Raw genomic sequence first — 15,902 nt, 5'->3', positions numbered from 1 at the left:
GACCCCGTACAGGGTTTCCGAGGCTGTAAATCTTTACGGGAGCAGAAAGCCTCATCTTTCTCCCGCTATTGCTTTGCCTTACCTCCAGTATACTTGAATATAATGGAATTATTTTATAATGAGTTGCTAGTAATCCTGCTCTGAAAAGCCTAGAGATGTTCTGTCAATGTGTGTTTGTAGTGATTTAGCAAATAAAAAAAGAATGCTTTGAATTCATTAGAGTGTAAAGGAAATAAACAGTTCACCCATCAATCTTTACTTTTGCTTATCATTGTAATATTCTTGGTATTGGTGTAGTCTCTTGAGTGGTGCAAATAGTTAAGTGCTTGGCTGATAATCGAAAACTTAGTGGTCCAAGTCTACCCAGAGACTCTTCCACAAAAAAAAAAAAAAAAAAAAAAAAATGCAGCGTGGTAGTTAACCTATAAAAAATCAGCCATTATAAACCCCTATTTATGAAGCCCTTATGAAGCACTATTTTACTCTGATTGCTGGACTGCAAAGTCAATTTCAACCTGACTTTGCAGTCCAGAGTGACTTTAACCCACAGCGCCACTCCTGGGCTCCATGCATATTGTCTAATAAGGTTCTTACAGAGTAGCTACTGGTGCAGGGGCTTGTTCTGGTCCCCAGCTCAAATAAGTGTTGGTTCTCTGTGCTTTCTCCAGTCACATTAGAGAGTAGCTGAAACCATCCCAACAAAATCCAAAGCTGTCAAGTTGGTTCTGACTCATAGGGACCCTGTAGGACAGAGTAGAGCTGCCTAATGGGGTGTCCTAATATGTATATTTTTTACTGCAGCAGACTGCCTCATCTTTCTACTGAGGAGTAGCTGGTAGGGTCATACTGCAGACCTTTCAGTTAGCAGCCCAACACAGAGCCACCAGGGCTCCTTAAAGTGTCTGATCCCACTACCCACTGGCATCGAGTCAATTCGGACTCATAGTGATCCTTTATAGGATGATATCTGAAATACTTAATAAATCTGTTTATTCATAAACCAGGACATATTTTTTGAGAATCTTCTATGTTTTAGCTAGATGCAGTAACTATAGCAAACATACATGAGTTGTTTTTTTAGTCTTTTATTGTGAATTGAGTGATAGTTTGCAGGGAAGAGCATCAGTTTTGTACTCATCGTATTTCATTTCATTGCAATAATTATAATCCCCTCCTCACATCACCATTCAACAGTATTTGCTTTTATTCCTGCCTCCCAGCTGCCAGCACCCAACCTTTCTCTTTCCGTGAGTCCTCAGCTGCTCTCTCTTTCTATGTCATCACCTCTGCCTCTATCTCTGGTGTCACTGCTTCTCTGGATAGGGTCCCACATTCTGCTCATGCTCTTTTCCATTGATAGTCCTAGGGTCCTTTGTTCCTGGACTATAAGATTAACTACTCCCCCCTTTAAAACATACATGAGTTTTATTTGAAAAAAAAAAAATTTTTTTTTTACATGTAATTGTTGTTGTTAATGCCGTTGAGTTGGTTTTGATTCATAGTGACCTTGTATAGGACTTATGAGAAGCAGCTAGTGAGTTTGAACTTCTGACCTTATGCTTAGCAGTTCATTGCTTATCCTGCAGCACCACATCAGGACTTCTATATAGTTAGAATTTAGTAAAAGTAAATTTTACGTTGCTCTTTTTGTGTTATTAAATTATCATTTTTTCTTTCCCAAAAGATTAATAAATATGCTTCCCTTTTTATGAAATAATTCAGTGATCCCTTTATTTATGTATTATAGCCGTATGTTCTCAGCATCAGAAGTCACTCTCTCTTACATTCCCTCCCACAACTAAACGGCTTTGGGCAAAAGCATGCAACCTTTTGTTACTAAGTTTCTGTGAAGTGAGGCCAGAAAAGTTTTTTTTTAAATAATTTTTTCTTTTTTTTATTGTGAACTGAGTGATAGTTTACGTGGGAGAACATTGGATTTACACCATTGTTTCATTGCAGTGATTACAATGCCCTCTGTACATCATCATTCAACAGCATTTGTTTCCATTCCCTCTGTTTTTTGTTTTGTTTTGTTTGGCGGGTGGGGTGGGGTGGTGGTTGAGGAGATGTACACAAAAACACTCAGAGATATGTAATAATTTTAACAACCAAAGGGCACATTCTGCAAGAAGCCAGAAAGGTGTAAAAATACTTTGACCAAAATGGTATAGGAGTTAGGTCATGGCTCAGTCTGTTCTGACTGTCTTGTTTGAATAACATCGTGGATTGTTAAATAAGGGATGTGATGAATATTTTCTTGTACTTCACTACAATAATTGATCTATAGTGTATGCGTAGATTAATGAACTTGTTTCCCCCTAATATGATATAGAGAACACCCAGTTTAGGAGTGCTTTCCTGCTCAGAAATCAGTCTCCTTGTGGGTTTTTTACTGGGCTGTATTAGACTCCTGTCATTTTCTTGGACTTGCTACCTCCTTTACTTATTCTGAAATTTTCTGTTTTTAAAGTGTTTTATATAAAATTGGAAGCAATTTCAAACTGAAATTTCAAAACCGAAGATTTGCAGGTACAGTACAAATGCCTTCTGTAGTCTGAAATATTAGAGAGTAAGTTGCCAACACAGTGCTCCACCACCCTCACATACAACAAGGACATTCTTTTACATAACAATAACCTGGTCATTCAGATTAGGAAATTAGCATTGGTGCTCTACCATCATCTAATCTTCACACGCCAACTGTGAACACTAGTCAACTGGAAAAAAAGAAAATAGGAGTACTGTAGTATACATAAAAGTACATGATAATTCACAGTTGAAAGGAAGTATAAGAGTGTAGGATCAGAGAAACATACATACTTAGAATAAAGTGAATGACAACTTAAGAAGCAGATGAGTTTGTTCATGGTAATGGTTCTGCTGTCCGTATGTGTGCTTAGGGATGCCAGTGTGTATTCACACTCAGTTTGATGTTTATATGTCTGTTCTTTTTTTCTCCAGTTGACCTTTAGTTGATGCTGCTTCATGGTCACCCCATATGTATCAGAGTAGCACTGTACTCCATAGTGTTTTCAGTGGCCAACTTTTTGGAAGTAATGTCACTTGACCTTCTGAGGTACCGCTGGGTGGACTCAAATGTCCAAACTTGGTTGGCAGCCGAGTGTGTTTGTTAATCATTTGCACCACTGGATAATGCTAACATTTTACTTTGCAGTTGACTCTGGAACTTTTCTTAGAGTCAGCCTTTTTGATGTCTTGATGGTCTACTTCTTGGTGGAGCTTCTGAGTTCAGTTGCTCAATACCATACCAAGTATTTCAGTACATCAAGAGACTTCTTCAGTGCAAGTAACTTTCAGCTGCCCACTGCACCTTACAGATGGTCTTTCATATCTAGCCTAAAAGTGCTTAGCTGAAGAGTGAAAGAACTTATTCTCAAGATCAAAAGACCTACTTTTAGCTTTCATTTTATTCCCAAGAAAAGAGTCTCAAATGAAGTTATTCATATGATTTTTCTTTGATTTGTTAGAAGTAGCAGTGTCCAGACTGTCCAAAGAAGAACATTAACAAATTTGTGGTATGGAGACAACACAATCTTGCTTGCTGAAAGTGTAGGGGACTTGAAGCACTTACTGATGAAGGTCAAAGACTACATCCTTCAGTATGACATCAAAGACTACATCCTTCAGTATGGATTACGCTTCAATGTATGGAAGACAAAAATCCCCACAACTGGACTAATAGACAGCATCATGATAAATAAGAAAAAATAAAGGATTTCATTTTATTTGGATCCACAATCACCAACCAAAGAAGGAGCAGTCAAGAAATCAAATGACTTATTGCATTGGGCAAATCTGTTTGCAAAAAGATCTCTTTAAAGTGTTAAAGAGCAAAGATGTTACTTTGAGAACTAAGGTGTGCCTGACCCAAGCCATGTTATTTTCTCATATTACGTATGAAAGATGGAGCATGAATAAGGAAGACTGGAGAAGAGTTGATGGCAGAGAATATTATGCTGGCAGAGAATATTAAATACACCATGAACTACCAAAAGAACAGATTTGCCTTAGAAGAAGTACATCTAGAATGCTCCTTAGAAGCAGGGTTGAGGAGAATTCCTTTTATGTTCTTTGAACCTCCACTCCCTGGAGAAATACAATGAAGTGGAGAGTGAGCAAAGCAGAGGAAGATTCTCAGCAAGGTGATTGACACATTGACTGTGAATGAAGGACTCAAACATAGTGACGATAGCGGATGGCACAGAACCGGGCAGTGTTTTGTCTTGTGATGTAGAGGGTTGCTATGAGTTGAATCTGACTCGTTGTCACCTAACAGCAACAGCAGCAGTTGTCCAAGTGATATTTTGATTTAGCATTGTAATTATGAAATACAGTCCTAAACTGTAGTTACGGACAGGCTTTTAATAGAAAAAATAAAAGGCTCATGAACAAGGGTAGTTCTTTGAGATTTTCCTTTAAATAAAACACAAAAAAGTTACCTGTGAATGTGCATGCATATGTAAATATTGACTAGGTTATAAAGTTTGCTTAAAATTAAATTTTAAGAAAAGATTCATACAGCCTACCACCCTATCAAAATAAGACCAGAGTTCTTTATTGTTTATATGTGTTTATATAACATATAAAAGACTTTTGTACTAAAATAGTATTAAAATATTATTTTACATATATATGTATATATCCTTAGGCTCTTTCAGACCAATTTGAAGATAAGACTACATCTGTATTGGAACGTCTGAAAATTTTTTATTGCTGTCAAGTACCACCTCATTGGGCCATCCAGGTAATTTTTGTTGGTTTTGTAATTCTATATGGAAAATACCCAGCACTGGAAAAAAGAAATGTATTATAAAAGAATAATTTTAAGTTTAAGTGTGAATTGTGAGAAGTTTTAATGAAAAAAATTAGCTGGGGATTGTCAGGTTTACTTCAAATTGCTGTTTTGATTTCACTTCAAATTGCTGTTTTGATTAAGGGTATAACAGGCTTTTAAGAATTTTTAAATAATTCTTAAATATTAGAATAAAATAAACTTAATGTTGTTGTTGTTAAGGGCCATCGAGTGGGTTCCGACCTATATATATAGTGACCCAGTATAGGGTTACCAAGGAGCCACTGGTGAGCTTGAATTGCCAACCTTGTGGTACAAACCAACTTTGCAGTCCAGCACATTAACCTACAGTGGCACACCAGGATTCCTTAAATTGAATAATAGGAGAACCTTAAAAGTTTTTATTTTGAAAATTTTTATATTTAAAAAGCACTTTAAGGACTTTCTACGAGAAAATGAGCTTTTTAACCAAATTGTTTATAAAGAGTAACAGAAAGCATTTATTAGACACTATCTGTCTATCTATCTATCTAATCGTTCGAGTCCTGGTGTGGCTCTGTGGGTTAATGCTCCAGACTGCAAAGCCGTTTGAACTGCAAGGTCGGCGGTTCAAGCTCACCAGAAGCTCCTCAGAAACCCTATACAGGATGGCTATGAGTCGGAACTGACTCAACACTTGACAACCCTGATTTGTAACATTTTTGGCTTAATTTAGATATCTGGTCCAGTTTTAGTTTATAGACAAGAAAACTAAGGTATAGTGCTTTTTAAAAATAAACTTCTAACTTTGAATTGAGTGATGGTAAGCAACATTGATCATCAGCCTTACTTTCAAACAAACCAATCGTACATTTTGTTTCATCTCAATGATTACAATCCCCTCCCTGCAACAACAGTTTTCCTGCTTCCTCCCGGTGCCTTCCCTTTTACATCTTATGTTTCACAAATGGACAAAGCAAAAATACGTGATATAGACTTAGAAGACAAAATCTATAGATTCATTTAAATGTCCTAAGGGCACATTTTACACGGCAGCCTCTGGCTGTAACCACCAGGCACACAGCCTTTTTCAGTCCATGGGCCTGGAGTCCTCAGCTGTTCTCTCTCTCTGTTCTATCGCCTCTGCCCCCGTTTCTGTTGTCACCACTTTTCTGGGTAAGGATCTCACACTCCAATCCTGCTCTTCCTTCTTGATGGTCATGGGGTCTTCTGTTTCTGAAATGAAAGATGAACTTACTCCCCCCTTTTAGTTACACATCTTCTACATTTACAGTAATGATAATCCTGATAACACTCACAATCAAATCATAAAATTGTATCACCATCATCCCACAGTCCCTTTCATCAAATCCATCTGGAAAAGAGGAAAACTATTCAGTGGGAAATCCACCTTTCCTGCCTCATTCTTAAACTAAGCACACTCATGAAAACTTGTAAATCAGCCACTTTTTGCTTTTATAGCCCTCCCCCCTCCGCATTTTTGATAGCCAATGTCTAATTTGCCCATACCTATCAACCCAGTGCATTGAGGAAATAAGCTTGATCCTTGATAATGACGAATCCTTCCATTTCAGTTGGAATTTTGAGCAACTACATCCATAAGCAGAGGTCCAGTTTATCAAATTGTAGCAATTTACACTTGCTCCCTGTATCAAATTTCTTTATCTTCATCTGGTGGAGTTCTGTACAAGGCAGGTCAAATAGGTAACATCTACAAGTTTGAGAGTTCTTGCATACCTCCCCACAATTTAGATGAGCTGGCCGCTACACTCCTAACTCTTGCCCCCCATTGGTTAGGTCAGTGCCCATGGGCTCGGGAGTTCACATGTCTCCCTGAAATTCCGACTAGTCAGCCCTTCCTGTTCTCTCTTTCATCTCAAGGGCAATGGGCATGATTGGGACATGGCCAAACTCAGTCTATGTCTTCATTGCTGCCTTTCCTCCACTTCCACTTACAAATATGTGTAGTGCTCTTAATTCTAGTTTGCTGAGATTGGTCACACAACTGTTAATAAACAGGGTCTCTGGCTTCCTGAGTCTTAGTCCAGTTAACCCTTTTTCTTTAAACTCTTTATTGGGTTATAGGTATACCTTCTAATAACTAACTGTTATTGTACAGTGAATATGATCTTGCATTTTGCTCTGCATTTCACACACATTATCTTATTATTTTTTAACATCTTCGTGAAGTAGTGTCATTTTATAGACGAAGAAGCTAAGGCACAGAGAGATTAGATAGAGTGGTACTGTAGGATATGCACTAAACTGCTAACTGTAAGATCTGTGATTCAAACCCATAGGCTTGCTATGAGTCCTGGTGTAGCACTGTGGGATAAAGCACTGGACCTTAAGGTCGGTTTGAACCATAATGTTGGTGGTTCAGACTTACCAGCTGCTCCTTGGAAACTTGACACAGGGTCTCTATGAATCTGAACTGACTCCATGGCACTTAGCAACAACAACAACATGAGTGGAACAACAATAGAGGTTCCTAGATGATTTAGTAATTATTACCATGATAATCAGCTTCTTCTTCTCTCGTCTTATGGACTGTGCACATGAGTGTTGTTGTTGTTGCTGTTAGGTGCCATCAAGTTCATTTAGACTTACCCCAGTCCTAAATGATAGTAGAACTGCCCCACTGGGCTTCCTAAGGTGCAGTCTTTACAGGTAGGGTGATGTGGGATAAAGCACTGAACCACAAGGTTGATTTGAACCTTAAGGTCAATGGTTCAAATTCACCAGCCTCTCCTTGGAAACTCTATACAGGGTTGCTATAAGTCAGAACCAAGTCGATGGCACTTAACAACAACAACAGTCTTTACAGGAGCAGATTGCTGAATCTTTTCTCCCTGAGAGTCGATGGGTGGGTTCTAACCACCAGCCTTTAGGTTAGCAACAGAGTGTGACTTAGAATTAGAAATGCCAGCTCACCTTTTAGTGGCTCAGATTTCCCCCATTATGAGATGCCTTAGGGTAGGTTCTGTTTTTTAAGTCGAAGGGAAGTTGCAAATTGTAATTCACTTTATAGATTGAAGAAGTTTCAATAAAACCTAAACAAAAAAAATTGATATATCATCCCAAATGGAGCTTTGCTGGCACAGTGGTTAAAGCACACAATTGTAAACTAATAAGACAGTGGTTCCAACCCAGCAGCCACTCTGCAGGAGAGAGATGAGGCAGTCTGCTTCCCTAAAGATTTACAGCCTTTAGGGAAAACCCATGGGTCAGCTCTACTTTTGTCTTATAAGGTCACTATGGGTCTGGATCAACTCAGTGGGTTTTTATCAGTCTCCAAAGGAGTAGCTTTTTCATCAACATTTTGTTAACAGCTGGAATTTGTTGGCATGCTTTTGACCCACCCTGCTCTGTAAAATTTTTTAAGTGCTTTGTATTATGTGGTTTGTGATGGATAAACATCTCAGACTCTGAGCTGTTATTATAACACAACATGTGTCTGCTGAGGGTGTAACTTTTAATGTGTGTCTGAACAGAAGCATTAGAAAACTGAGATTCTGCTCAAACAGAATTAGACTAAATGTTTGTTTTATCTGCCTATGAAACTGTGGTTTTTAGGCTCCTTGAGCAGTTCAATAAAGATTTTTTTACTTAAGTTAATAAATCACCTTTTTTTTTTTTTGGCTGCTGGGGGGCATTGTAGGGAGTAACCATATCTTTGTATTAGTTCAGCGATCAAGAAAAAATAGCAGTCTAGTTTAGAAATAATGTTTACTACTAACTTGCCTTGGAGTCCTGGTGTGGTGCTGTGGGTTAACACGCTGCACTGCAAAGTCGGTTTAAATCACAGGTTGGCAGTTTCAACTGGGGAACCCTATATGAGGTCACTATGGGTCGGAACTGACTTGATGGTATTTAACAACAACAAAACTAGCCATATCATGTTGGATGCTACCACATTGCTTCATTTGTTAAATGAAAAGATTCAACTACTTACTACGTGAACAGTCAGATCTAATCCAGCTCTCACAGTCTGTTCAGTAAATGTCCAATTATATGTTCTAAAATTCTCCACTTCTCCAGTATCTCATGGAGTACAAAAATATTATCCTACCCTCCTCTCCTTATTGGTTTGAATGCTTTGTTAACTTATAATTTGCAGCTATCTTTCATTTGCCCCCACCGCAAATCTTACATAATCAGTTTCCTAACTAATTAAATATGTACTAAATCTCAAATGAGCAGCAAAATTGCAATTAAGAAAAACCAACACAGGTCTCATTAATATTAATGCTATAACTTATTCAAACAGCTCACCTACATTTTCACCTTTCATATATGTGTTTATATATGCACACACATATGTATATGTATATGTATATGTATATGAGGGGGTGTATATATGTGTACACACACACACATATATATTGTTGTTATTTTGTGTTGTTGAGTGAATTCTCACTCATAGCGACCCTGCATAGGGTTCCCAAGGAGCAGCTGGTGGGTTTGAACCCACAGCGCCACACCAGAACTCCATATATATCAAACTCTGTCTAGAAAGGACCCTTTGTAAACCACAGTGTGTTTATTTTTTAATAAATTTATTGAAACTTTTCTGGTTTCTTTTTTTCTGGCAAAGACTGGGAATTTGCTAGAATATTATTAAAATAAATCTACTTTGACCTTAGTAAGGCGTCAGCATTCTCTGATCAAAACACATAGTCCACAACTATATGTATGACTTCTGGTATGGCACTGTAAGATCAGCACTGGTTGTGAACCACAAGGTCTGCAGTTCAAACATTTGAGCTGCTCTTTGGAAACCCTGTCCAGGGTTGCTGAGTCGGAACTGACTCCACGACACCTAACAACAGTATGTATGTATATATATTGTCCTGATGTGGCACTATAGGATAAGCACTGGACCACATGGTCAGTTTGAACAACAGGATTGGCAGTTGAAACTCACCAGCTCCTTCTTGAAAACCCTATATATGGTTGCTATGAGTAGGAACTGACTCAGTGACATTTAACAAAAACATATGTGTATATATGGGGTCCTGGTGTGGTATAAAATAAGCACTGGCTGTTCAAACCCACCAACTGCACCTTGGAAACCCTATACTGGGTTGCAATGGGTCGGAACCGACTCGAAGGCACTTAACAACAACATTGACTGTTCAGAGTTCTCTTTTGTGAATTTATTGGTTCTCATGTTTACAAATCAGTGATTGTCATATATAGAATCTGTAGATAAAAAAGAAATAGTGATTTTGTTACATTTTTATGAATTCTTACAAAAAAAAGTTGATATATTGAGTAACTTGAACTGCTTCTATATTGTCTTATTTTCTTATTTCCCATTGTTGTTGTTGTTGTTGTTGTTATGTGCCGTGGAGTCGGTTCCCACTCATAGTGACCCTGTAAAGAGTTTCTGAGGCTATAAATCTTTACGGGAGCAGAAAGCCTCCTCTTTCTCCCGCGGAACAGCTAGCAGTTTTGAACTGCTGACCTTATGGTTCACAGCCCGATTCTTAACCACTATGCTACCAGAGCTCCTTCTTATTCCCTATAGAAATTAGGTATTTATATAAGAACAGTCCCTAAAAAGAGGCAGATCAAATGGAATATTTTTCTGACTTAAACAGCTATCTTTCTTTACATTAAAAAAAAATAATAATATTTTAACTTGATTTTTATAGCGTCAACTTGCAAGTTTACTCTTTGAATTGGGATGTATCAGTTCAGCCCTTCAAATATATGAGAAGCTAGAGATGTGGGAAGATGTCGTCATTTGCTTTGAAAGAATCGGGCAGCATGGGAAGGTACGTGATAGTTCCCTTAAGGATCACTTTATAACTTGTTTGCTTTCTAAGCTCATTTTTCCAATAAAACAACAACAACAAACAAAACCAGTTGCCATCAATTCAATTCTGACTCCTAGTGATCCTGTGGGTGCAGAGTAGTACTGTGCTCCATAAGGTCTTCAAGATTACAACTTAAAACAAATTTCCAGGCCTTTTTCTGAGACTCCTCAGAGTGGGTTTGAAGCACCAACCTTTCAGTTTTAGCTGAGTACTTAATCACTCATACCACCGATTGACTCCTATTTCTGCCAGTTTTTCACTTGTAGATTTTTTTCTTTCCCCCACATTTTCCTTAGAATCTTTTCAGTGTTTTCTGATGGTTATAAGATACATGGCTGCTAACTGAAAAGTGAGGGGCTCAAATGTACCCAGAAGTGCCTCAGAAGAAAAGTTTGGTGATGTCCCTCTGAAAACTCAGCAGTTAAACAGCACTACTCTGGTATACATGGGGTCTCCATGAGTCAAAATGGACTGGATACCAGTTGTTTTTAAAGATTATTTTATGTGTAGATACATATGTAATCTATAAAAGAGGAAAGCATATCAAAATTGGAATGTGTCTTATTAGATATTTGACATAAAGAATGACACCGTAACTGAAAGGCAGAAACCATCCAAATGTCCATCAGTGGATGAATAAATAAACAAATTGTGGTATATACTTGCAATGGAAGATATCTCAGCAGAAAGAGAAATGAAATACTGATAGGTGCTTCAATGTGGTTTAACCCTGAACTTCAAAAACGCTACACTAAGTGCAGGAAGAAGTCCTGGTGGGGCTCTGTAGGATAAGCACTTGACTGCAAGGTCGGCAATTCAAACTCACCAGCTGCTTCTCAGAAACTGTATACAGGATTGCTATGTGTCAGAACCGACTAGAAGGCACCTGACAAAAATAACAGGTGAAGGAAGAAAGACAAAGAGGGCATATATTGTATGATTCCATTTATATGAAATATCCAGACTAGGTAAACTTGTAGAGACGGAAAGCAGATTGCTGGTTACTAGAGGCTTTAGGGGAAGGGGATTGGGGAGTAACTGTGGGGTGATGAAAATGCTTTGGACTAGGTGGAAGTAATGGTTTTATAACATTGTGAATGTATTAAATGCCACCTTAAAATAGCTGATTTTATGTTACGTGACTTTCACCTCCCTTAAAAAAAAGAACAAATAATAAAGGCCTTGAAGACAGTGCTGGTTTTGATCTCTTCCTCTGCAGGACAACTTCAAAGTGAAATATTAGGAATGATTTCAAGCTTCACTGGGTTGCCTGATGATCAGAAGCTGTGGATCTAAAGGGAGTTATCTAGGAAAGGGAGCAGTCGGGCAGGCCTGTAGGAGAAAATCTACAGGGTGTGGCAACCCTTGTGGGGCAAAAGACTTCTCAAGTGTGCAATGCACATTAATTCCACCCTCAGATTGGGTCAAAAGAAAAATGTTGCAATATTTGCATCTGTTATTAATTGTTGTTTTTCCCCATATGAACAGAATAAAAAATTGTAAAACCAAATAAGGGGCCCCTGAGTTTTAAGTAGCCATTAAAACTTACACGTTGAAATCATATGTTAATTTTGGATTGAATTTTCAAATGGCTGAATTTCTATTATAAATATAGTATAGAAATGGAGGAAAGTCCAAAATTGGATTACTTGTAGCTACCTTTTTCCATTTTTATACAAAGGCACAGAGGTACAAGTATACATGTGTCTGTTTCTTAAATACCTTCCTAATCATGTTTATTTTAGATTAATAATACAAATTTATAATACTGTTACTACATAGTTAATGGTAGTGAAAATCTTTAAATTGTATTGACTTAGGGAGAAAGATGAGGCTTTCTACTCCCGTAAGGATTTACACCCTCGGAAACCCTGTACAGGGTCGCTATGGGTCGGAACCGACTCGACGGCACTTAACAACAACAACAACAAGGAGACAACAGTGTGTGAGGAAAATTTTACTGTACATGAGTAGAGAATGGAAATATTTAAACCTGGGAGAGAATTCCATAATTCTGCATTTCAGCTCCCTCCTTTTCCACATCAGTAAGGGAGTCGCTTTAGATTTACCAAAGATGCAAAACTGGCTGTTGATTATTTGTTTATGAGGCAACATGGCATAGTGATTAAAGGCTTAGCCTCTATAATTAGACTTACTAGTACTGACCTTGCTACTTACTGTTGTTGTTGTTAGTGCCGTCAAGTAGGTTCTTACCCTTAGTGACCCTGTATAGGGTTTCCAAGGAGTGGCTGGTGAGCTTGAAGCGCTGACCTTGTGGCTCAAACCAACATTGCAGTCCAGAATATCAACCCACAGAGCTACACCAATACTCCTATAGTGCTTGGTAATAATCTTGGGCAAGCAAATTAACCTACTTTGTCTTTATTAAGGAGCCCTGGTGGCACTGTACATTAGGTGTTTGATTGCTTACTACAAGGTCGGTGATCAAACCCGCTATAGCCACTGTGGTGGAGAAGAATGAGGCTTTCTGCTCCCCAAAGAGTCACGGTTTGGAAACTCTGTACAGGGTCTGTATACGTCTGAATTGACTTAGTAGCAGTCGATTTTGGTGCCTCCATTTCCTCCTATTCTTGTGAGGTCATGAATGTAAAGCATATAGAATGGTGCTTATTTCATACTGCCACATAAGTGTTACTGCTAAGTAAGGCAGAGATTTTACAGGTTAACATCTCAGAAATTGCAATGTATTCAACAATCCATGATGGACATTTGAATGGTTTTTACCTTTTAGTCTTGTATGTGAATTTGTATTAGTAAAGTAAACATTTGTTTTGGGGGAAATTACCACAATTCTACTTACTTGTATTTAAAAATAACAATGAAATACTTTATGAAAGCCAAGAAGGAAAGATACCCCAGAGTTGATGAAGTTAATATTTTACACTGAACTCCAAACCATTGCTGTTAAGTCGATTCTGACTCACAGGGACCCAGTAGGACAGAGTGGAACTGCCCCGTAGAGTTTCCAAGGCTGCAGATCTCTATGGGAGCAGATGACCACATCTTTCTCATTTTGTACTGAGAAGTGTAAAACAGAATTGCCTTTGAAAACAGCAAAAATGGCCATGTTTTTCTGAATACATCTTTAAAAATGAAAGTTAAGAGAGGCTGGTATGATTCATCCAAGGTATTATGTCATAGTTAAAAGCTTTTTTGGTTGTTGTTAAGAGTTCATCTTACAATTGATGGCATCTCAAATTCGACGAAATATAATATGTTTCTTCTGAGAAGTCCTTAAGATCAGGGACTTTGATGCCCATTGTCTGGCTCTAAAGTTTATGCAGATGTTTGTTGAACAGAAGAGTGAATGAATGGGTGATCTAGTTTCTGTTGCATCATTCCTCTTCACTGTGTGAGTCTTTTACAAAGGCAAATAAAGAAATAAGTAGATGAAAGCTGTGTAAAAATATGTCTGGTGGGTGGCACAGCCTTTGAGTGTTCATCTGCTAACTGAAAGGTCAGGTACACCTAGTATATCTGGAGAAAGATGGTCTACTTCCATAAAGATTGTAGTTGTTGTTAAGTGCCCTTCGGACTCACAGTGATCCTGTATAGGGTTTCCGAGGAGCAGCTGGTGGGTTTGAGCCACCAACTGACCTTGCGATCCGATGTTTATCCTACAGTACCACACCAGGATTCCATAAGCATTAATATCCAAGAAAACAATTCTGCTCTGTCACACGGGATTGCTGTGTGAGTTGGGATTGACTATTGGCACTCGACAACAATATTGTGCATGTTTTAAAATAGTAAGTGTATTTATTTTAGAAAATATGGAAAGTAGAGAAGAAAAATACCTTATTGAACTAGTTACGGTATTGTAATTAAAAAGATTGTCCATGACTTAATAAGAATTGCATTTTGTTATATTCATGTTCCTAATTATTATAAAAAATATACATATTTTAATTTTTAGAAATGTACAGTTGCTTACATTTTGTTTTAGATCTTTTGTGAGGTACAACTAGACATCTTCAAAAATCTTGATTTAAAAAGTTGCTTTGAGCTTTTAATTTGCCACATAAGAGACCTTACCTTACCTGTTTTTCTTATGCTGTATTTGTATATCAGTTTAACTGTGGACCTAAGAAGTTTTGCCTTAAGTTGGAAGCAAATGTTTTCTTTCTTGAACAGCTGAGATTCTTTTAGCATTTGGTCATTGGCCAGCAGTTGTCACCACATTTTGATTTAACTGGAAGTTTGTGAAACTAGTATCCTTGCATTTAATTTCATAGTGGCATAATTTATTTTTTAAAGGCACATTTGGATAAATGCCCAGTTCTAATTATTGTGTTTTGGTGTTCATGTGTGTATCCCACTATTGCAGGGTCTCAGGCTTTCCAATTTAGAAAATAACTGCAGAAATTCTTGTTATTTAATGACCATTGGTAAAAGAGCTAGTATTAATTTTACCCAACTTTGGGATCAGAATTGAGTCTCATCTGTTAGGATTTAAATTTTGAAAATTATCTTGTCCACTTTTAGCTTCTCTCCAAGCCTGAGTTAGTATAAGATGCTCTAGGAGGATGGAGGTACAGGACAGGGACTCTTGTTTCATAGGAAACAAGATTATTTTTTATTATAAGGAGCCCTGGTGGTGTAGTGGTTACACATTGGGCTGCCAACCGCAGAGTTAGCAGTTCAGATCTACCAGCCACTCCAAAGGAGAAGTATGAGACTACTTAATCTCATAAAGATTTACAGTCTCAGGAATGCTATACAAGGTCACTGTGAATCAGAACTGACTTGATGGCCCATAACCACTACCACTACCACCTTCTCTTATGCTACTTTGCAGATCAGTGTAGCTTCTTGGACTCTAAAACCGTTTTCTTTTGAGTTGCAAGTAAATGTTTTATTTCTAAAACACCTGAGATTCTTTCAGCAGTTATCATGAATTTTTCTTTCTAGGTGTGTTTTTTTCTCGCCTTTTAAGAACACTTTTTTTATAGGATTTAAAAGATTTCCCACAGGTCCTTTTGCTGGATTACAAAATGGTCTTCCTAAAAGACAGATCTGATTGTGATCTTCCCACCCTACAGTAACTTTCCTTTATCTTCAGGATGAAGTCACAGTTGTCTGGAATGAGTGATTTATATATCATTTCGTGATCTGGATCCTGCTTATATTACCAGTGGCATTTTCCTCCTACCTTATATCTCTGATCCCCTCCATCCCTCCCATCCACACTGTATCTACAGGCCCAGCAGGACTCAGCTATTTGTAATTTCTTTCTTTTTTTT

The 15,902-nt window shown here is 37.9% G+C and overlaps 1 protein-coding gene across 1 annotated transcript in view; it reads left to right on the top strand.

The window, feature by feature from the left end:
- Positions 1-15,902, top strand: part of LOC102830147 (tetratricopeptide repeat protein 27-like) — a 310,736-nt gene that overhangs the window by 170,498 nt on the left and 124,336 nt on the right. The window contains exons 10-11 of the mRNA XM_006835274.1: positions 4,670-4,765; positions 10,474-10,596. Coding sequence (XP_006835337.1) covers positions 4,670-4,765; positions 10,474-10,596 — 219 coding nt within the window. The remainder of the gene's footprint in view (positions 1-4,669; positions 4,766-10,473; positions 10,597-15,902) is intronic.

This window comes from Chrysochloris asiatica, unplaced genomic scaffold, assembly GCF_000296735.1.
Source record: "Chrysochloris asiatica unplaced genomic scaffold, ChrAsi1.0 scaffold00016, whole genome shotgun sequence".
In the NCBI taxonomy this organism is placed as follows: Eukaryota; Metazoa; Chordata; class Mammalia; order Afrosoricida; family Chrysochloridae; genus Chrysochloris; species Chrysochloris asiatica.
This window is presented reverse-complemented; position numbering and strand designations above follow the sequence as displayed.